This window comes from Topomyia yanbarensis, unplaced genomic scaffold, assembly GCF_030247195.1.
Source record: "Topomyia yanbarensis strain Yona2022 unplaced genomic scaffold, ASM3024719v1 HiC_scaffold_74, whole genome shotgun sequence".
Lineage (NCBI taxonomy): Eukaryota > Metazoa > Arthropoda > Insecta > Diptera > Culicidae > Topomyia > Topomyia yanbarensis.
The window spans coordinates 108,596-131,547 of NW_026683980.1; the positions used below are offsets into that span (position 1 = coordinate 108,596).

At 42.0% G+C, this 22,952-nt stretch overlaps 1 protein-coding gene across 9 annotated transcripts in view; it reads left to right on the forward strand.

Annotated features, from left to right (window-relative positions):
- Nucleotides 1-22,952, forward strand: part of LOC131696109 (whirlin) — an 80,811-nt gene that overhangs the window by 50,866 nt on the left and 6,993 nt on the right. For 7 of the 9 annotated variants that reach the window (XM_058984645.1, XM_058984649.1, XM_058984650.1 and 4 more), the window contains 4 exons: nucleotides 9,212-9,561; nucleotides 10,120-10,255; nucleotides 10,377-10,561; nucleotides 10,664-10,835. In XM_058984645.1, the coding sequence (XP_058840628.1) occupies nucleotides 9,212-9,561; nucleotides 10,120-10,255; nucleotides 10,377-10,561; nucleotides 10,664-10,835 (843 nt within the window). The remainder of the gene's footprint in view (nucleotides 1-9,211; nucleotides 9,562-10,119; nucleotides 10,256-10,376; nucleotides 10,562-10,663; nucleotides 10,836-22,952) is intronic. The other 2 variants (XM_058984647.1, XM_058984648.1) reach the window with 1 other exon arrangement.

Below are 22,952 nucleotides of genomic sequence, written 5' to 3' on the forward strand. Positions count from 1 at the left end.
TATACAAAATAGATTTTTTTCGGATCGGAAAACATCACGGACAATCTGTGACAATTTTATTGCTGATTAGTTTGTTAAAATCGGTCAATGCGTTGTAACATTTTAAAAATAAGCGGGCTAAAAACTTTAAATGTTAGTATTATCACAGACTAACAGACATAACACTCGAAAATAATTCTTCGCCCGATTTAACGGTCATTTTAAATATATTTTTAGTTGTGACTAGGGGTGGGCCTAGTGTAAGCTGACCAACTCTGTCGAAAAAATCCGTACACCATACCGCAATGAAGCGAAATCGTTCACCACGCTCAGGCAAACAGTCCGCACAGTGTACGGATTTTTTCGTCAGAGTTGGTCAGCTTAGCCTAGCGTAGTTGGTAAAGCGATTGCCTTGTACGCAGCTTACCTGGGTTCGATTCCCAACCCCGCACATTGCGTTAGAGATTTTTCCAAAAGAGATTTCTCTAACCCGAAAAGCGGTGAATGACCCCAAGGTTTAAACCTCTATAATTAAAAATTAAAAAAAAAATAGTTGGGACTGTGGCCGCATATGATATTAAGGCGGCACTGATATAGGCGCATGTTTACGGGGTATATACCACTAGTGAAAAATTGTTCCTGAGCCTGAGGGATAACCCGTTTGCAAATAAATGGTTGAGACTGTATATAAAAGGTGGAGCTAGTGTTCTAGTAGAATTCGCTGATCGATATTTTTCTAAGGAATTTCCACATAGTGTTATGTGATATCACAGTCAAAAAAAAATTTTTTTTTGCTGTGCCCATATGGATTTGGTTTTGCAATGCCACATACTATCCAAAAATTGGAGCTTTCATTGAAATTGTGATATCACCTAATTTGGGTGGCCCGTTTGAGAAATTTTGACTCTACCTTTCCAGTAGTAAAATCAAAATTTTCAAACTCGACTTAAATTTTTTTCAGAAATATCATCTTTGCAATTTTTTTCTAAGCATGCCTGAAAGTATTCTCTTTGAAACACAAGAAGAAGAAATAATTGTTTTCGTTTCTTTTCAGTGTCTTACTAGTGCTAATTTGGGTATTAGATTAGATACATCGTCTATCTAGACACCCAGATGGTGCGAGTTATTGACGAGATGAATTCAAAACACAAAAAATCAATACTTAATACAAACTATTTTTTTTATTATTTGAAGAAACTATCATTGGGACCATACTGTGTCTGGTGATATTAATTGTAAATAAATAATTAAATGAATACATTTCCCCAATGCCATGTGCAAGTAGTTCGGTTTGTCGAACACGACTGAGGTATTATGATAGCGCTAATTATTAAGCTTCAAAACAGTGAGCACGGTGTCTCTGGTTGAAAATATTATCACAAAAAAATCAGTATCGCTGAACTACTCACTAATCGAAAGCTTAGATGCTCCTCTTTCATTTGACCATACCTTTGATATGTTCTACTGGGGGGGGGGGTTTGGTCTAGAACATATTTTAAATATTTTGGTGATCATTTTTGGGTGTTTTTCAATGAGTAGACACAGATATCCCACTTTTTGAAGGTTAAATTAGTGAATACACAGTGTCAGAGGAACGGACATGTTGCGTTAATAAAATCCTTCGAAAACACCATTTGCACTATTTAGCCAGCTTCGCGTTGGTTAAATTCGCAAAACAAAATGTTTTCTTCTATTTATTTTTTTCCAAATATATTTTTACTCGGGTTCCTATGTAACGAATGTTACATTCAAAATTCTATCATTGTTCTATGGATTCTTTGAACAATTTTACCTCAATTTCGTTTGTTTTAATCTTTAATTACGTTTAAAACTGCGAGTTTTATCACGATCGAAAGATTTTCCCTTTAAACACATATAAGATCAGTGGTTCACATTTTACCAGGAAACTACATGTTCCGCAAAAACATTTCATGCTATCAGTTTTGTAGAGTGCGGCGAAATGTTTGGAAGCAGCAAGGGTAATCTTTGGGTGTTACCAGTTTTTACGATTGGCTTACTTGTTCAAAGTAGCAATAATTTTAAAGCAAATATGAGAAAGTTGAATTTCTAAAGTGCGCTTAATCTAGTATTTCGATATGATTAGTCAACGAAACAAAGGATTAGATCCTAGTACACCAAATAAAGGTAAAATGGTCCGAGAAATCCGAAAATGATATAATTTTGAATGAGAAAGACTGAAAATTAATTAAACAAAAAAAAACAGTAATATGAAATAAGAACAAAAGCGTATTGTTTCGCGGATTTGTAGAAATTCTAAAAAGTTATTAAACAGGTTTGTAGCACTAGGTTGGTTCTACAGCTCATCAGTTTAAATGTTTTCTGGACTTGATAGATGCAAAAAATTGAAACGTTTTCTATGTAGTAGTATTTTCACGGAAAAATATGATAATATTTTAGTGAATTAATCGCGAATCCAAAGAGAAAACACTCAAAATTTCAACAAATTTTGGAAAGTTAATTCACAACGACCATTTTATCTCACTTACCATTGTGAGTAAATGTAAGTAGCGGTTTGGCCACTACTCGGGTTCTTGTTTGCCCGGCGGATCCTTCTTTTCAGGGTGACCTTGGTGCTTCTACCGGAATTTCGGATTTTCGTACGTAAACAAACAAAAAAGGGAAACGAAATAAACTACCGTGTTTATTGTCCTCCAACTCTCTCTTCACTTCTGGCGACGAGCGGTATCTTTCAACCGGCCGGGTCAACAACGGCCGCGGTCTCCTGCGGCCGTACCTTAACAATTAGCTAGGGAGGTGAGCTTTGCTCCTTTGTTGGAACCTCCCTAGCCGACGGTGACGAAATATCGTCGGATTCGATTGCTCCCCGCAAGGAATCCCGGAAGACACCACAGTGTTCTTCTCAGGCGGAGCCGTTGTCCTACCTGCTTCCCTCTCCTTGACTGTTAGCTGTAGAGGAGAGCAAGGCTCGTTCGGCTTATCCTCTACAGCGAGAGGGGCGGATGCTCAGGATCTGTCACGATTAGCTGGGGAATCGAAAACTCTTTGGCACTTAGCTATCCCACTTCGGCGGTCCAGCACTACTCTTTATTGAGTACCCGGACCACGGGCCGGCACTTTTCGATAGGTATTTTAATGTCGAACGCGCGCACTTCACCTCACTAGTTGGTCGTGGGGGGAAACTTTCCCGAAAAAAAAACACTATTTTCCAGACGTCTGTTCTAAACCGTGGTCCGTCACTATCTAAAACTCGATGGCCGCCTTCCTCACGACCAAAACAAACACCAACACCAAAAAAACGTACCGCCACATAGCTGTCATCGCTATGTGTAGCATAAACAGCACATTTATTGCAGCAAGAGGAGAGCGGTGGCCTAACTAAACCCTATGTTACGTTTATACAAACGTTTAACAAAAATTACTAAACCTATCTGATCTAACAAAATCGTTCACAAACAAAAATATAAACAAAATTTAACGTAAAAAGCGATCGATCATATGGAACAGTGGTGAGCATAACTAACGTAAACAATACACTCTACGGAGAGAGTACGCACAAATAGGTATATTTCCACCCAGTGCCCTGACGGGTTACACCATTGAAGTAGGAAGCAGATATTAGGTCAATTTTTTTATAGCATATGGTCAAGGCTTCTGTCTGTCAAGTTACAAGTTTACGCATATTTCAAACAACAAGTTTGCAGAAAACTATAGAATCAGATTCTATCACAATTGCACATTATTAAGGCCAATAAACTCACATTTTTTCTACAGAAAGTTATTTTCTATCATGAACGGTCTTCACGTTAGTGTCATTTTAATAGGTCTGTCACGTTACACAATTTTCGTAGTGAGTTTGGAGGTTGACCGATTAAATTGCAAGTTTGCCTTAGGTTGAAGCTTGGAAAACAAAGAAGAGTTTAAAATATAGTTTTTCTGAAGAAAAACTTTTTTTTCGATTTTATGGAATATTGTCAATGACCTGTCACGTTACAACCAGAATCTGTCACGTTACAGTTCTGTATTTTTGGTGAAGCAAGCATATCGAGACAGTCGTACACAATAGAGATGGTCGGGTTCGGATTTTTAGACCTGAAACCCGGACCCGACCCGAACCCGACGGGTTTCGGGTCGGGTTCGGGTTCTATAAATTCAAGCTTCTCGGGTTCGGGTCGGGTTCCGGGTTTTCAAATTTGAAATTCTTGGACTCGGGTCGGGTGCGGGTTTTTAAAATTTTGAATTTTCGGGCTTGGGTCGGGTTCGGGTTTTCTAAATTCTGGTCGGGTTCGGGTTTTGAACAAAACAACCCAACCATTTCTTGACGCTGTCTATACACAAAACCCAGTCTATACTTCGTGATACGAATGGAAGACACATATAACCGTATAAAATGGTAGCACCTTTAAATCGCTAGAATTCGTCGTATTTTTTGGTGCTCAAATATAGTATTTTTTCATTCTTGTATAAAATTCTTCAGATTCGCAAACTGCCTGAATTATTTTATGTTTTAAAAGAACATTCATGAGAGAGCATTCAAAAAGTGTTTCACATCTAAAATCTGTTTACGATTTATTTTTCATGATAACTAGTAATAAATCAAGTCAACAGGAATTTATCGGAAAATTTTGGTTCAACTTTCTGTTTAAAAATATTAATTTCGACAGGTACTTTAAAACCGATACGTAGGCCGCGGTCGGAGTAAACACGTAAAAATCAGCTAAAGCGTACAGCAAATAGTATCTAAAGCAAAGCGAGTAGAAATCTACGGGAAGTAGAAAAAATAAAAACCAATCTATTGATCCGCTCCTGATTGGTCGCTTTGACAGTCGCGAGAAATCGAAAAGTGGGTGTTGCGAGTGCACTGAATGGTAGTACTTTTTGCAACATATTGAATAATAATTGTCCATTAACCCTACAACGGTTTCGTGACTTTTTCTCTAAGTAAATGGTTTTGTGGGAAACATTCGTACCCCAGAACTAGAATCGCTCTAATATACCTGATTTTTTAATAAATTTATAATTAAATTGGATAGTTTTATTTTAAAACATACAATTTAACACAAGTTCTCGCTTACTATGTGCCGATGTTTTGCTTTTAGAAAAAGATATAATAATGTTTTCGGAATTACATGACAAAACATTAACGTAAACGGTTTTGTGGGGTACATTTGTACCACAAATAAACTTTAAGCGGGCACTGTTAAGTTTGGTTAAATGCAACAAATAGGTTGTACCTGCTTTAATGGAAGTTTATTAATAATCAAATTGATTTATGATAAAGATTGCTTGCAGTTAAAATAAACTGTAACGGAATAACAAGGATGGCAAAAAGCTCTGGGGTACAAATGTACCCCACAAAACCGTTCTAGGGATAAGATTCAACTATGTATATTTTAAACAGAAACATAAAATAAAATGATAATTTCAATGCAGCACGATTTACATTTTGGCATAGTTGCGATCCACGAGATGCCTGCCTTGCAGGAATGGTTTTTGATACAAAATTAGAAATTTTGGTTAAGTACGACGGGCAAGGTTGTTTGAAACTGTCATCATTAAGTTTTTTGTTTCCCCATGAGTTAGATTTATCCTACTTTCCGGTTAAGATATCGACGATTTGTAGGTTGCTCATAATATTACAAATTCGACGTTCAATAATGGCAAATGAAAATGCGGATTCTACTCGCCAGTGATTCGTTTTGCCATAGGGTATAATTTAACGCGTATGGTGCTACTTCAGATTCGAGTGATTCTACTATTCTAAGATGAGCCTAGGGTGCCTAAAATTAAAAATCTTCGAAATCTTTGGTGGATTCTCCGTAGTAGCAAGTTGGGTTCGGATCGGGTTTCTCAAATTGAAAATTTTCGGGTGCGGGTCGGGTTTGGGTTTTCAAATTTTAAAATTCTCGAGGTCGGGTTTTACCAAATTTTCATTCTCGGGTACGGGTCGGGTCCGGGTTTTCTAATTTTAAAATTTTCGGGCTCGGGTCGGGTGCGGGTTTTTCAAATTTTATAATTTCGGGCTCGGGTCGGGTTCGGGTTTTTTAATTTTCAAGCTCTCGGGTTCGGGTCGGGTTCGGGTTCGAAAAAATTTAAACCCGACCATCTCTAGTACACAAATCATATTTAATGTGGAAACTGAGTACTTACGCGAAATTTCATGTTTATTTTGAAAAACATATTGGTTTTGATGCACAAACGTGAATAACATATGAGAAGGTCGTAATTTCACGAAATAACACTTCATATCTAAAGAAAATCTCAAATAACTTGAAAACATTTTCATTTTGAAGGACATTTTTCATGAGCATTTTGAATTGAAAATAACATTTTTAAAAACATTCTATAAAGAAAAAATTAAATTAAAATTTAAAATATAAATATATTTTGAAATATATTTCAAGGTTTTGTTATAAAATCTTTTATTGTTATTTTCTCCACAATGCAATTATATTTTAAACTATTTTATTTGTAATTCACAATAACGTGTTATGTTTTTTGCGCTTGGTATTTCTAAGTAACTCATTAAAAGGGTGTATTTTCGCAACTAGATATTTTTGTTGATAGATGAACAAAAATTTTCAGAAAAAAATTTTTAAGAGCATTTTGCTTCGAAATAACATTTAGTATTAATATTGTATAAGAAAATTAAATTTATGACCGGCAAAGACTAAGAAAATATGTTAAATGTTGTTAAAAACGTTTTCTTACTAATAACCTGTTAATAATGCAATTACAGTTTCTTCTATTTTTAGGCTTGTGTTAACTAAATAAAAACTTTCTTTTGCAATTGTACTTTTCCAAGATTTATTTAGCTTTTGTAGAAAAATTTCACCAAAAGTTATTCATACAGAGGAATTAATTCCCTAGAACTCGCTATAATATAGTTTTGCTGCACAAATGGCAATTTTCGAACAATGTTTTTTGAAAGTTGTGCATTCAAGATCTCATACGCCTTTTTTAGATATTACGCTTGAATAAAAATTGTTTGTTCAACTGTGCAAAATATTTAGTCTCCCATATAAATGAAACGAAAAAAGTTTCATTAGAATCGAAGATGGTCAGGGTCACCATCTTTGACGTAAATGAATCAATTTTGATACAATTGCTTTACACCAGAAAACAGGGTTGCTATGATTAATAATGAAATCCACTTGTTTTGAAGTCATGTTGCTTCTTTAGTTAATAACCTTTCTCAGCGAATTTTCATAAACTTTTAATGTTACACGAATGTATTCAGTAGAAGATTACCTTTTAAAATATATAATGTTCTGATTAATTGATTGATAATGTGATTTTTTATGAATTTATTTTCAATGATAACCGATTTTCCATACAAACTTCCATAGTTTATTTTACAAAGTTTATTTTGAAATTTTTGGAGGGTCCGTAGACACAACCAATTGGTACCAAAATTTGCACAATTACTAAGGACCATAAAAGGAATCAGTAGAGCCTGGTGGAGCTAAAAGTCAAAAATTGAACCAGTCTATTACACATTGTATGAAAGCTGTTGGTTTGGTCCACAATATTTCGAATTTTTGATCTGTCACGTTACAAGTCATTTGTTTTTCATTACTTCACAATTAAAAATAAGCATTAGTCCATTTTTATCTCAAATCTTCAAACAATATCAACGAATTGGACTGCGATGGAAAAATGTGGTTATAGGCAAGAAGTTGAAAACATGGATTTTGTTTACCTTTTTCTCTCCTTACGGTCTTTTAGTCATTTTCAGGTCAAGCAAGAAGTATCAACAAAGTTTAATAAATGACGAACATGGAATTTCTTTTGAGCCCGTCATTCATTGTATTTGATATTAGAGGTTATATACGTACGAGAAAAAAAAACAGTTTGACGCAAAATTGGATAAAAAAAATTCGTCTGTGTTGCCATTTCGCCTGTGTTGCCATGCCAAGGGACCGTGTGTGAAATGCTCTAGGCACCCCGATAGAACATTTCAAATTTAGTCCCAAATGAAAGAGGAGTCTTTAAGCATTCGATTAGTGAGTACTTCAGCGATACTATTTTTATTGTCTAAATATTGTTCTACCAGAGACACCGTGCAAGTACGATAATTGATATACGCGTGTGAATTATCTATTAGATTATGAATCATAAGTACATCCAACCGATTAGTCACTAATTTGAATTGCATAAATGATGGTAAGCCATGAAAGATTAATCTACTGCGATTTGTCATTGAACTTTTTGACACTTTTGATTTAATTTTTTTGTGTTCGTGTTGCGTCCTACAAACGATTATCAGTCGGAGCTATTCCACCGCGGCTCATTCACACATTCCTCCTATTCAGCTCACCCCCTTTCTGACCAATGCTTAAAGGGTGGGAAGTGTAATATTGCCGGTTTCATTCGACCGGATAATCTATATGTACGTAACGGAGGGTAAAATTACCAGCTCGGAAGCCGTGTAATTACTATTGCTGCTGCACCCAAAAAGCTTTCTCATGTGGAAAAACTCCTCGCTTTGCCCTTGTGTGCATCCAATCCCTCCGGTTTAATTTGCGCTTCGTCCCCTTTCGATCGAGCAAGTTACTTCCCCAGCCAGTTAAGCTTTAATAGGAAATATTTCTTGACCATGAAAAACGTGGTTTGCCCTTTCATTCGCTAAGATAAACGGGTTGACGAGTGAGGGGCTAGCGAAGGGGGTTAAGTAAAATAAACTTGCCAGAACCGGGTCAGCCTCTACTGCAGAAGATAGCAGCTTTCCGTTTGACTTTTGATTCCTTTTCGGCAACCACTTCGATCGTTTGTTTGTGTGCTCTATTATAGTTGAATTGAAAAACTTCTTTGAGAAGAACATCGTTCCATTCTGCCTTCAGGCGTAATGCTGCTGTAGTGTGGAAACTTTGCTGCATTCCCTGTTGTTTGTTTCCAAGGATAATTAGTTGTTGCGTTTGAACTAGTCCCGCAGATAAGCGAACGATGGGGTCAATTACAATTAATTGAGAAATTCATTATCCTAGAATTTATTTTTAATTGCTTATTTATAGAACTTCCAATCTCAGTGGCACTCACAGTAGAAAGACGTTTTAGCATTCCTTTGCCTTCGAACTCTTTGCATGCTTACGCTTCATATTCAGCTTGAATATTTACTACTATTCTGTAATAGCATAACTTTTCCAAGTACTCCCTAGGACTGTCTCTGTCTCGAGGCGCTATCCTGTTTAGAGAACTTCCCCTCTTCTATTGCCACGTTTGCTTTTTCTTTTTCTTCTCACCTAAAATGTAGAGATGTGTGCAGATCCTGAAATCGTCGCGCCAAATCAGCATGACGGTCCGGGCACCTCCGTCGGCGGCGACTTCGATGATCAACTCTACCGCCCCGCTGCACGGGTTCGGTCCCCCTCCGAGCGTGGTTGGCAGCACCAGCCGACTGGCAGCTGCCGTCGCCGATCCGCTGGGGGGTCCCTCGCTTGTCGGTGTCGGCCCCGGATCCACCGTCGGTTCGGTCGGAGGAGGCCCGGTCGGAGTTTACCCACCACCACCGAACCGGCAAACGTGCTCTTGGATGGACCGCCAGGGGCGACCTGCTTCGCCACCGTACGATTACGGTGGCCGTCGGCCGGAACGAAGGGATCGGTGAGTATGCTGATTGTGTTTCTGTATTACCAGGGCTTTGGTTTTGATAGTAATGGATCTGACCATCCGAAACAATCACGTAACAATATTGTTCACAAAAAATCTCGTTTTTTGAGTAGAACCAAAACTGAGCAGCTGCCCAAATAGAATTAAAACATGAATCTGCATAATTTGCCTGCTAAAACATTAGTTTATAATCAACCAAGTGCGCTGTATTCCACTCTTCCAGTCTGTTTCCACTGGTGCAATTTTTCACACACTGCAGGTGCCTAGTAATTTGCCATTCAGAGCACACCACACCGCATCTGCAGTAACACGAAAAAAAGACCAAGCAATAAAGTAACCTCCTTCGAGTTCACCGAAATAAAAACTTTCCCCAAAGCGGAAACCCACAGCCCCCCCCCCCCCCCTACTACGTTCCAACACCGGGCGCGATGGTGGTACAGAATTGCATTGTAAATGTAAATTTACGACCTTATCTCACCTGCATTCGAACCATTAGCGCCGTATAGGAATAACTAACCCTCTTTATACTCTGTACCTTCTCCACCTTGGCAGAGTTCGGCGAGTTGACCTAGTGATAGAACCCGGCCAATCCCTCGGACTGATGATACGGGGTGGTGTGGAGTATGGTTTGGGAATTTTTATCACCGGCGTCGACAAGGATAGCGTTGCGGACCGGGCCGGACTGATGGTAAGTGCCTTTCCGTTGCATTGCCACCCCCCTTCAACACTTTTCAGCAGCAGCAGATATTTCATTACAACTTTATTCTCCCCTATCCCCTCCAATCGCTAACGTCCTATCCCCGTTGCAGGTCGGTGATCAGATCCTAGAGGTGAATAATCAATCATTCATGGATGTGACCCATGACGAGGCTGTTAGTCAATTCAAGTTCCACAAGCGGATGTCGCTGCTGGTGCGGGACGTCGGAAAAGTGCCACACTCGTGTACCACCGTTGAGCCAGAACCGTGGGATGCCTACAGTCCGACCGGAGCGAGGTGAGTTTTTTATTCGAATTTTTTTTTGCCGAGGTCACTTTTCACCACCAACGTCGGAAGGATTTATTCTACCATTGTCTTCTTCTCCTTATCGCCCCGCAGAACCCGCCGGAAATGTCCGGTGTCAGCGATGGTGGAAGAAAAAGCCAGATCCCTATTACCTCGTCATCATTTTGCTAACCTATCGTATTATATAGCGGAATATGGTGCTAGAGGAATGACCATAGAGGCCTTCGTATCTGTTTTATTAGAAATGTTAGATACACCCGAAAAGGTAAGATACTGTCAGTTGATTTTAATGCACTTCTGTGGAAACAATTTTGACATGTTTTGGCATTTTTGTGGCAAATAATTTTTTATTAAATAATGAAATAATGAATTAATAAACTATTTGGATAAGTAGTTCAAATTCAAACGATTAGCTGATTCAACTATTTGTTTATTTATTTATATAAGTAATTACATGTTCATTTATTTAAAATTTAACAAAAGGTGAATTCTCAAAATGTACATAAATAAGAATAAATTAAATTAATTATTTATGCGAAGAAAAAGTCGCCCAGAAAAGGTAGGTTTTATGTAGTTTCGGCCAAAACAGTTACGATTTAGGTTGCGCAGGCCTTCTTTTGGTCTTCTTGTTATTACGAGCAGCGTTTTCTTCCAGCTCCAATATTTCTGCTGTAGATATTCCATCATTACTGCCAGGTAGACGAGTGCTCCGGCACCGACAAACTCAGCATAGTGACCTTTTCTCAACAAACGATGGATTCGGTCGACAGGAAAGTGGAGACCACACAGTGGTTGCAATGGTACTAAAACGTGCTTTTAAATAATTGTGATCTAGGAGTTGATTCTATTGATTTGGTGATTTGTGTTAGAAATAATTTTTTCAGAATGGAAGCCCCCTTCTTTTGAAGTTTACTGATTTGTGAATAATCCATCCAGAAGTGATTTATTTCTATAAACTTTCGAGATAGAGTCATGATATCAATGATAAAATTATAGATAATTATAAGACGAGAAAATATGCTAAAAGTGCAAACTCTCTAAAATGTAATGGCGTTGAGATAAAGCACATTGTGCTCGACGGCTTTGATTTAATTCTCGGATGTTCTTATACTTCTAGTCTCCAGCTATTACGTCACCATTTAGCTCTCATCCCAGTGAGCCGTTTAGATGCTAATTACGTGAGTCATTGATCTTACCATGATCTACTCGGATAGTCCGCGACGGTGAATTCACCCGACTCCAACCGATAGTTCCTCGATAAAGAAATTTCTCCCAACACCGATAACCGCTTCCTTGAGCCATTCAGCTCCCAGCTTTATCTACTCGGATATATTTTATTTTATTTATTGTCGTCAAACAAGAGTAGACCGTTTTGTTACAACGATAAAATATAGTATACACTTAAAACATAAAATACTAATAACTAAACTAAACACTATCTGGTTTACATAGCACTACTTTAGGATGTTCTTTATAAGCGAATAATATTGAAATATTTTTGCCTTTCTCATATAGAAAGTTTATGCAATCACTCTGAAAAACGTCAACCTAATCCCGGCCCGGAGGGCCGAGTGTCATATCCCATTCGACTCAGTTCGTCGAGATCGGAAAAAGTCTGTATGTGTGTGTGTATGTGTGTATGTATATGTGTGTATGTGTGTGTGTGTATGTGTGTGTGTGTAGTATGTGCGTATGTGTCAAATAATGTCACTCATTTTTCTCAGAGATGGCTGGACCGATTTGCCCAAACTTAGTCTCAAATGAAAGGTGTAACCTTCCCATCGGCTGCTATTGAATTTTGGATCGATCGGAATTCTGGTTCCGGAATTACGGGTTTCAGAGTGCGGCCACACAGAAATTTCTCATAAAAACTATAGGAAAAATTAAAAATAGAATTTTTATTTTTGATGCTAAATGTATTCAAGGTGCATAAAACGTCGAGATTTGATGCAAACACGAAAAAAATTTGACGAAGATTCACTTTTTTGGATTTTGCACATTTTTGCCATTCTCATATAGAAAGGTTATGCAATCACTCTGAAAAACGTCAACCTAATCCCTAATTTTTTTTTCGACTCGCATAAGGTTTCTGGATTTTAACAGGGGCGTAGTTGATGGTTTACGGAGAGGGGTTACACCCCCCTCTACTGTTCACTCCCCTCCTTTAAAAATCTCCTCAAATCACCCCTCAGACCACCACCTCATACCCCTCCCTTTCAACCCCATCATCTTTAAACCACCACTATATTACCAAGCATACCAATTTATGCTGGGGAGTCGTTCGTTCATGGGACTTTCGCCCTCCTCACATACCCATCCCCGCATGACAAAATGAGTTAGCAAGCAGATAACATTGATCTAATGCTGATTAGGCTAATGGAGTATGATATTTTTTTGTTTCAAGTGTTTCACCGTCGACACCGTAGGACATTTCCACAATTATGTTGAACATAAAAAGCCTCCGTGCCATAGTTTAGAGAAATGAGAAAGGCACAATTGCACCGCTAGGTGGATTAAAACAGGTTTTTTAATTTGCTTTTTGTCATTGTTAAGTCAATAGCTTCGCAGTGCTTGTTGTAAGTTGCCATCATCTGATTTAATGGTCCAAACTTGGCATAATTTGTACGATAATTGTTTGTTATAAATGTATTTCGGATTCGTAACTGCCGGGAAGGTATATAAAAATTAAGTTTAGATAGAAGTTCGACTGAATCAATACGACACGAAATTATATCGTTTAGAAATGAAACCATTGCATATTCTCGGCGCTCTTTTAGTGTTTGGATGTTAATGAGCATACAGCGAGCTTTATAAGATGGGAGAGGAAATCGTGTCCAACCTATTTTGCGAAGTGCAAACAATAAAAATTGCCTTTGTACTGATTCTATTCTTTCTTCATGTGTGATTGAGAAAGGTGACCAAACTATGCTACAATATTCCAGTATTGACCTTACATACGAGATGTATAATGTTTTAATTGTATATGGATCATTAAAATTGTAACTAAAACGCTTTATAAATCCAAGCATGTTATTTGCTCTATTGATGATTGTGTTGTAATGGTCAATGAATGTTAATTTTGAATCTAGAATGACTCCCAAATCTTTAACTCTTTCGCACTTTTGTACCACTTGATTTCCTAGAGTGATTGAAATGTCAGGTGTATTTCGTTTCCTACTAAAAGTTATTGCATTACATTTTTTTACGTTTAGTTGCAGAAGGCTTTTGTTACACCAGAGGTAAAACATATGTATTTCTTCCTGTAATATCTTTATGTCTTGTTCGTTCCTAATTTCTAAAAAGAGCTTCATGTCGTCGGCATAGATAAGAACTTTTATGTGTTTGAGAATGTATGATATGTCGTTTACGAATAAAATGAACAAAAGAGGGCCTAGATGGGAGCCTTGAGGAACTCCTGATGTGACTTGAATGGGATTCGATTTCTTCCCTTTAAATCTAACTATTTGTTGACGGTTAGTTAAATATGATTCGAGCCATTTGAGAAGACCTGATTCAATTCCTAATTTTTTCAGTTTGAATAATAGCAAGGGTATGTCGATACGATCAAATGCCTTGCTAAATTCCGTGTAAAGAGCTTCAGTGTAGTTTCCATTCTCCATTGCAATCAATGAGTAGTTAACGAATTCTAGTAAATTTGTATTAGTTGAACGTCCTTTGAAGAACCCATGCTGCATGTTAGTAATTCTGTTTTTGATTTGATTGAATAGTTTTTCGTTAACGATTGCTTCAAAGAGTTTAGGCATACATGACATAATGGCAATTCCACGGTAGTTACATATGTCAGATTTTTTGCCACTTTTAAAAATGGGTACCAGGTACGAGCTTTTCCATAAATTGGGGAAAATGCCAGATTCAAGCGACATGTTAAAAAGCCAAAACAGAGGAGCTGTGAGTTCCAACGCTAAGTTCTTCATAAATACGGGTGGGATCCCGTCAGGTCCAGAACCTTTGGAGGCATCTAGTTTGTTTAGAGCCTCCATAATATCTTGCACACTGACATGATTGACGCCAATGTCTGTGGTGAATTCTGGGAAGAAACCGAAATATTCGCGATTACGATCTTCTTCAGAAAATGTGGTATAGATGTCTTGAAAGAAGGTTGCGAAAAGATTGCAGATTTGTTCCGCGTTGACACCGACATTTTCTTTAAGTTTCATTTTTGAAGGGAAGTTTTCCGATTTTAAATTATTTTTAACATGATTAAAGAAATTTTTTGGGCAAGATTTTATTTGAAGTTCGGTTTTTGAGTTATACTCTTCAAATGCTATTTTAATGGATAGGTTTAGTTGATCGCAAATGTCCAAATAGTTAAATAAGTTTCTTTCATTTCTGATTTTTTTATACTTTTTGTGGGCCTTTTGTTTACGATTTTTTAAATTTTTAATTTGCTCGTTATACCAAACTGGATATTTTGTGTTGCCTTGTCGCCTAATTTTTTTCAGTGGTACTTGTTCAACTATTATATCAAACAATTTTGGGTAAAAGACGTCTACTGAATTTTCGATACTTGTTTCATTTCTAAACAACGTTTGCCAATCTATACTGCTTAGTCTTTGTTTTATGTTGTCAAAATTTGCCAATTGAAATTGAAAGGCCTCTTCGTACTCGCAGTCATCGGGTCTTTTGTTATCATGTACAAATACAGAAAACTCTATTGCTGTATGAAACGCTTCATTTTTCCATAGTGGAGTTAATGATTCGGTGACACAGAAGTCTTCAAGAATGTTTGTGAATAATAAATCTAAATAACAGTTTTGCTGATTTCTAACATGATTAATTTGGTTAAGTCCTAAACTTGCAGTTTTGTCAAATATGGCCTGCAGAGTTTCGTTATCCCCAACGACTGGAAGTAGAATGCTTTCATTTTCAGTGTCTGGAAAGAAGTCAATGCTTCGTTGATTGAAGTCACCATAAATATGAACTTTTACCTCTGGGGGGAGCTGGGTTATAATCCGGCGGTAAATTATTCTACTCCGACTGAGAGTTCCCCGGCAGCGGAATTTCTCTCGGTACTTGAGTTTGTTCCGTGATCTAATAAGCCCCTATTTTTGTCACGATTTAGTCGGATAATCCTCGACGGCGAATCTACCCTACTGTGAATTCCCCGGCAGTAGATTTCTCCTTATACTGATGCTCGTTTCCGTGAACTTCCCGCTTCGTCCCGATCAACTCGTCCCCGGCAGTGAACTGCTCAACGGCCCAGCCAGTAGGTGCTGAGTTCTGTCCAGCGATTCCGGGTGTACGCTCGTCTCAAGGGAATTCGAAGACCACATGTTCCAGTATCTCTTGCACGTTCTCACACTACGGGCAAAGGGGTGACCGTGCCAAACCGATGCAGGTACTTCCGGAAGCATCCGTGCCGAACAAAAACTGCGTCAAATAAACCTCTGTATTGAGGATGAGACACCCGCCAGGAGACGTCTCGTGATACCTCCTGCTCCTCCGTTATTCTGTATGATCCTTTCCAATGCATTAATTGTCCTATCAGCCTGCGCTCACATGCATAGTCGACATGGATGTTGTAATTTAACCGATCGTCGACCATCACACCCAGGTGCTTTAACACGTGCATCGATGGAATGGATTGTCCCTCGACGCTGATCACAACTCGCTGGTTTTTTTACGGTTGCTAACCAGCACTACCACGCTGCTGCAACTTGACGTCAGCCATCCAGGTTTCCAATGACTATTGATTCTGCCGTCAACTCCACTTTCTCGAGGGTCTCGCCGGTTATCGTCAGGACGTCTTCTGCAAAACCAACGATTTCAACTCTTCTGGGCAGTTCCAGTGGTAACACTCCTTTGTACATAATATTCCAGAGCGTTGGGCCGAGTATGGAGCCCTGAGGTACTCCCGCTGTGACCCTAATCGCCCGCTGTCCCATGTTCGTTTCATAGACAAGTACTCGGTTCTGAAAGTAACTTTTCAGAACCTCGGACAGGTAGTCCGCATTCTGTGCAGCACTACGGCGATAGCCCCCCAACTAGCACTGTTGAAAGCGTTCTTCACGTCTATCGTTACCACGGCGCAGTAGCGACTACCCCTTCTTTTTTGCTTCAATGCTTTCTCCGCGCTTGCGATGATTGTGCGGATGGCGTCCATCGCCGATATCCCTTTCCGGAATCCGAACTGCCTCTGCGATACTTTGTTCTCACTTTCAGCGTAGGTCGTCAGTCTGTTGAGGATGACCCTTTCCAGGAGCTTACCAAGAGTATCCAGTAGACATATAGGCCGATACTATGCTGGATTACCACAATAGATCTAAATATTGGTCGCAGTGGTCCGTCTCCAACAAAAAATGCTGGATCTCCTGGTGGTTTCCCTGGTTTTGGCAGCAACACCAGCTTCTGGATCTTCCATCTATCCGGGAAGTGGCCTTTGTCCAGGCATTTCTGTAGGACTATTCAGAAGATGTCCGGAAACGCCAGTATCGCAGTCTTCAGTGCCACGTTTCCCGATCAGAATGAAGTAACAAGATTATAACAGAATGCAATTGTCGTAACATACTGTGTTATAAATTTGGTCTCGTTAGTAGTTAAAATAACAGAAAATTATAACAAGTTACAAAGCGAGATATAGTTTTGGAATCTTTTTGTTATGTGTTTCTGATCGGGTAGGGACACCATCCGGTCCGGGAGCTTTTTTCGCTTTCAGCCATTTTGCCACAATATCATCTTCATCAACGAACGGTGTAGACGGACATGCGGTTGGATTGTGCTGCGGGAAAAGACCCTCTACAATAATTTTCAGTTTGTCGGCGCACATTTCGACTGGCATCATTGGACCCTTGATCCTAGCCATAACGACACGGTTAGAATAGCCCCAGGGGTTGACGTCTACTTCTCTGCACAGGCCCTTGTAGCAGATGGACCTGCTTAGCACTATCTCGCGTTTAAAAGCGGCCCTGGCTGCCCGGAATGTTACCTTACATTCTTCTCTGACTGCCTCAGATCTTGCTCTCTGAACGCGTCTTCTGGCTTTTAGGCAGACGGCCCCAGTAAGCTGGATGCCGGTAGTTCATCGGCTCCATTTTCCCCGGCATTGTTACATCACATGCCCTCGCTACTGTTTCCGACAGCTCATCAACACTCGGAATGGGAACTACGCTGTCAGCACGAAGCGCTTCCATAAAAAGGTCCTTGTCGAAGTCCTATACTTTCCACTTCCGCTCGTCAGTCCTAACTCTCCGCGTTACAGTATAATTCCGCCGATCAATAGCGTAGTGAATCGTTTTGGGGTCGCTATGTGTCGACTGCTCACTAACTCACTAAATGAAGTCGTCATGTTATCCGTTTGCGAAGGACTGCAGAATATTATGTCCATGATGGATTCCGGACCGTCTTTGCACAATCACACATCTAGCTTCGCCAGGGATTACAACAAGTTGTAACCTCTCGCATTGATCAGCCTGTAATCCCACTCCATGGCCCAAGCCTTAAAATCTCCTCCTATAACAACCGGCTGATCAGGTGTCCACCGTGGAGGAGCATAGCTGCAACCTACGAATACGCCGTTCTGGCGATTACGAAACCTTCGTGTGCCTCTTGAACAGGGAAACACCCCATCACTTGAATTGCCGCCATCCCAGTTACAGTTATCGGGAGGAACGCAATGATTAAGATTAAGCTGGGATATCTCCATCATTATTGGTCTGCCTTCGCCTTTTTGTGCTCTGGGCATTAGGAACCTCCCGTCATGAGGTCATTTTCGTCCTCCGGTTTGCAGATCATGTCCCTTGGTTGATCAGTGAAGACCTTCAGTTTCAGTTCCTCGCCTATTGTCCGGGGTCCAAGCACCTGAAGCATCGCTTCATCTGCTTGGTAACCCGTGGAGAGACTCTCAACGAACATATCGACCATCCGACTTCTATCTTGCCAGTCTCCGTCAGCTTGTTGGCAATGACGACCGGTAGTCGAATCGCCACCGTTTAAGTGCCTCCATACGATTTCCTAATCCGGATAGTTGCCTGAACATCTAGTTTTTTTTTTTTTACAATGGAGAAGACTTTTATGTCCTAGCCCAGTACACGTGCTATTGGTAGGGTCCAATCTACCGCACGGGGTGCACTGGGGGCGTGTCGGACTCGAATGGTGACCAGCCATTAATACCGACTAAACTCCATTGGGCTCCGCCATCATTCCCCCCAGGAACTACCTCTCGGTATTACTTCTGGGGGGATGGCTGTACTAAATGTACTCATTCACTCTCACTCACGCGTTCATACATCCTGTATGAGGCTTACTTGGGTGCTCTCTCAATCGCACTTTGATTCACTCTCAAACACTCCCACATGAGGCTAATTTTGTGCTCACCTTTTACGTTCCATGCGAGGCTGACTTGTGTGCTCACCTTACTCGTTCCTTGCTAGGCTTACTTTTGTGCTCGCCCTACCCATACCATGTGAGGCTGACTTGGGTGCTCACCCTATCACCTGATTCACTCTCAATCGTGCCACTCTATTGTACCTTTGTCACTCCCTCTGGCAACCCATGTGGGACATTTTTCTTAGGCCCCACTTCTGACATACCATGCGAGGCTGACTTTTGTGCTCACCTTTTTCATTCCTTGCTAGGCTGACTTTTGTGCTTGCCTCTACCAACCTGTGAGGCTGACTTTTATGCTCACCCTTAACATGCAGTGTGAGACTGACTTGGATGCTCACCCTTTCACTCCTCTGCCACGCCATGAGGCATCGATAGCTTAGTTCCAACATACTACGCTACGACCCTCCCGTCTTGGCATGAGGCAGTCCACTTATACGCCTATACACTCACTCTTCTGTCTTGCTTCGGGGTGGCTGGGTTTACCCCTTACGCGGTTGCCATTCGCTGCGCCAACCTGCCTCGGCATGAACAGACCATTCACTCTCTTATTTTGCGCTTGGCCTTTTCGCTCCAGCTAACCAATCACTAGTTAGCCGTGCCCGTCGTCTGTTGCTCGGTTCGCCAGATTACCTGTAGCCTACTGGCAATCTGGATGGTAGCAGCCTTCTCCACCGATTGACACATCCTCTGAATAAGGGTATCAGGGGTTGTGTCCCAGCCACAGACGTCAAGCATTGCTCTTCTTTCGACGTCGAACCGCGAACATACGAACAGTATGTGTTCGGCAGTTTCGTCTACACCTGGGCAGTCCGGGCAGGCTGGGCGAAACTGTGAAGGTACTGTCGGAAACAGCCATGGCCTGACAGGAATTGTGTCAGGTGGAAGTGAACTTCCCCATGGGGTCTTCCCACCCAGCTCGATATGTTAGGTAACAGCCGGTGGGTCCACCTACCTTTCGTGGAGTTATTCCACTCACGCTGCCATCTGGCGACCGAGGTCACCCTGATGCGCCCACGGGCTCCTCTATTTCCACGTAGCTCGAAGCACTCCTTATCTTCCCGAATGACCAGCCCGACTGGCATCATGCTCGCTATCACGCAGGATGCATTGTGTGATACCGTGCGGTAGGCAGATATCACTCTGAGGCACATCACGCGGTAGGTGCTCTCCAGTTTCTGTAGGTAACTGGTTACCCTCAGTGCTCTTGACCATGACGGGCCGCCGTACCTGAGAATAGATACGGCAACGCCTGTCAGTAACCTACGTCTACTGGCGCACACCTTTGAGCTGTTGGACATCATTCTCGACAGTGCCGCAACAGCAGTCGACTCTCTCTTGCATGTATAGTCGACGTGGCTGCCGAAGGTCAGCTTGTCGTCTATAATGACTCCGAGAGACTTCAGACTCTGCTGTGAGGTGATCGCGACTTCTTCCACATGGATAACTGCATGTTGTGCCGACTTGCGGTTGTTGACGATAACTACCTCCGTCTTATGCTGAGCGAGCTCCAGGCCTCTCGCGCTCATCCATTCCTCCACCGTGTTGATCGCGTGTTCTGCAGTTAGTTCTACCTCAGGGATTGACTCCCCGTAGATCTCCAAGGTTACGTCGTCGGCAAAGCCCCAGAAGGGAACTTCAGTCTCAGAACCCCGTCATACATGAGGTTCCATAGCACCGGGCCTAGGATCGAGCTCTGCGGGACTCCGGCGGTAATCGGAACCCTTTTCTGACCGGCATCGGTCTCGTATAGCAGTACGCGGTTCTGGAAGTAGCTTTCCAGGATCCGGTACAGACCCACCGGTAGGCTAAGCCGGTGAACGAGAACGCGATGGCATCCCAGCTTGCCCTGTTGAATGCGTTTTTCACGTCAAGTGTCACTAACGCACAGTATCGAACGCCTTGCCTTTTTCGTTGGATCGCTATCTCGGCAGTCTTTATCACTGAGTTGAGAGCGTCCACTGTGGACTTACCCTTCCGAAAGCCAAACTGGTTGCTTGACAGACCGTCCGTACCTTCTGCGTACGGGGTTAGCCTGTTGAAGATAATCCTTTCAAGCAATTTGCTAGTCGTGTCGATCAGACAGATTGGTCTGTACGCCGATGGGTCGCCTGGCGGCTTCCCGGGCCTCGGCAACAGGACCAATTTCTGCCTTTTCCATCTATCGGGGAAACGGCACTCGTCAAGGCATTTCTGCATAGCTAGCCTGAACATGTTCGGGTTCGCTATGACTGCTGCCTTAAGAGCGCTGTTTGGAATTCCATTCAGCCCTGGAGCTTTGTTCATTGCTAGGGAATTTGCCACTGCGAGTAGTTCTTTATTCGTCACCGGGCCACCATTGCGGCCGTGCCCGCACTGTCTCGTAGTGCAGGTGGCCAGGGGCTTGTGGCTCGAGACGGGAAGAGTACTTCGATAATCGTCGCCAACCGGTCCGGAGACCGTTCTGGGGGTGAAGAGCCCCTCTTTGGTCTTGGCCGTCACGATTCTGTAGGCGTCACCCCACGGATTCGCGTTGGTACTCTCACACAGGTTGTCGAAACACGCTCTCTTGCTGCTTTTAATGGCCTTGTTAAGGGCCAATTTCGCAACTCGAAACACTTCACGGCGGTTCTCTCTTGCATCCTTGGTGCGGGCTCTTTGCATCCTACGTCTAGCTCTGAGGCAGGCTGATAGTAGAGCTGCAATCTCGGCACTCCACCAATATACCGGGCATCTGCCGTTTCTTGGCAGAGTTTTTCTCAGCATAGTGGCGCGGAACGCGCGTGATAGAACAGCTACCAGCGCATCCCCGCTTAGACTGTCGGTGTTGGCCTCCAGTCCCAGGGCCGCGGTGAAATCTTCGCTGTCGAAGTGATTGGACTTCCACCCGCGTACCTGACAGGGATCTCCCGCCCTCGGATGCTGCACACCATAGTTGATCCTAAAGCGGATTGCCAAATGATCGCTATGGGTCTACCCTCCATTCCAAGCCTGGAACCAGACTCGGACTGGCAAATGTTACATCAATCCATGCTTCCACCCCGTTTTTACGGAATGTGCTAGGGGAGACATCATTAGCTAGCACAGTATCGAGTTTCGAAAGTTGCTCCATTAGCGCTTGGCCCCTGCTATTTGTACAGCGGCTGCCCCACTCTACTGCCTAAGCGTTAAAGTCTCCCGCTATTACTACCGGTTTCCGGCCCACTAGGTCTGATGAGAGCCTGTCGATCATCTGGTTGAACTGTTCTATGGGCCACCTTGGTGGAGCGTAGCAGCTACAATAGAACACACCATTGATCTTGGCAATCGCAACACCCTCGGCGGAGGAGTGTATTACCTCTGTAACTGGGAACCGTCCCGTTGTACAGATTGCCACCATCCCAGGCCCGTCCGACACCCAATTGCCGTTGCCGGCAGGGATGTTGTACGGGTCTGATAGGAGGGCGACATCTGTCCTCGACTCCGAGACCGACTGCCACAGCAGCTGCTGAGCAGATACGCAGTGGTTAAGATTCAACTGTGTTACGTTCATGGCTTTTTCTTACCCGCCTCCCCGAAGGGACACTCAGGTCCGCCCATAATATGGTTACGGCCTTGCTTCTTACTGGCGCAGGTAAGGCATTTTGGTGCCCCATCGCATTTCTGCACCTTGTGTCCCTCCTCACCACAGCGACGACACAACCTGCTTCTGTCTGGGCCCTTGCAGTCGTATAACTTGTGGCCTGGCTCCAGACACCGATAACACCTGTCCACTGAAGGCGGAGACAGAGGGAAGCTGCGAGGAATGACGCGTGGTAGTTATACAAAGCGGTATTCAACATTTGTAGGAAAAGCGCTCCGACACCCGTGATTACGCACGAGATAGGTGGAAGTAGCACTTTGAGTTGCTATTGAATGAACAAATGAGTAGAGAACGAACAATCAGAATGGGGAATCATGGACAAGCTGTGGATCCACCGACGCTGGACGAAGTTCGAAAGGCTATTCTAGTGCTGAGAAATGGCAAGGAAGGATGGAAACTCGACAGAACTTGAGCAATTCGGGGGTCGATTGGCTGTAC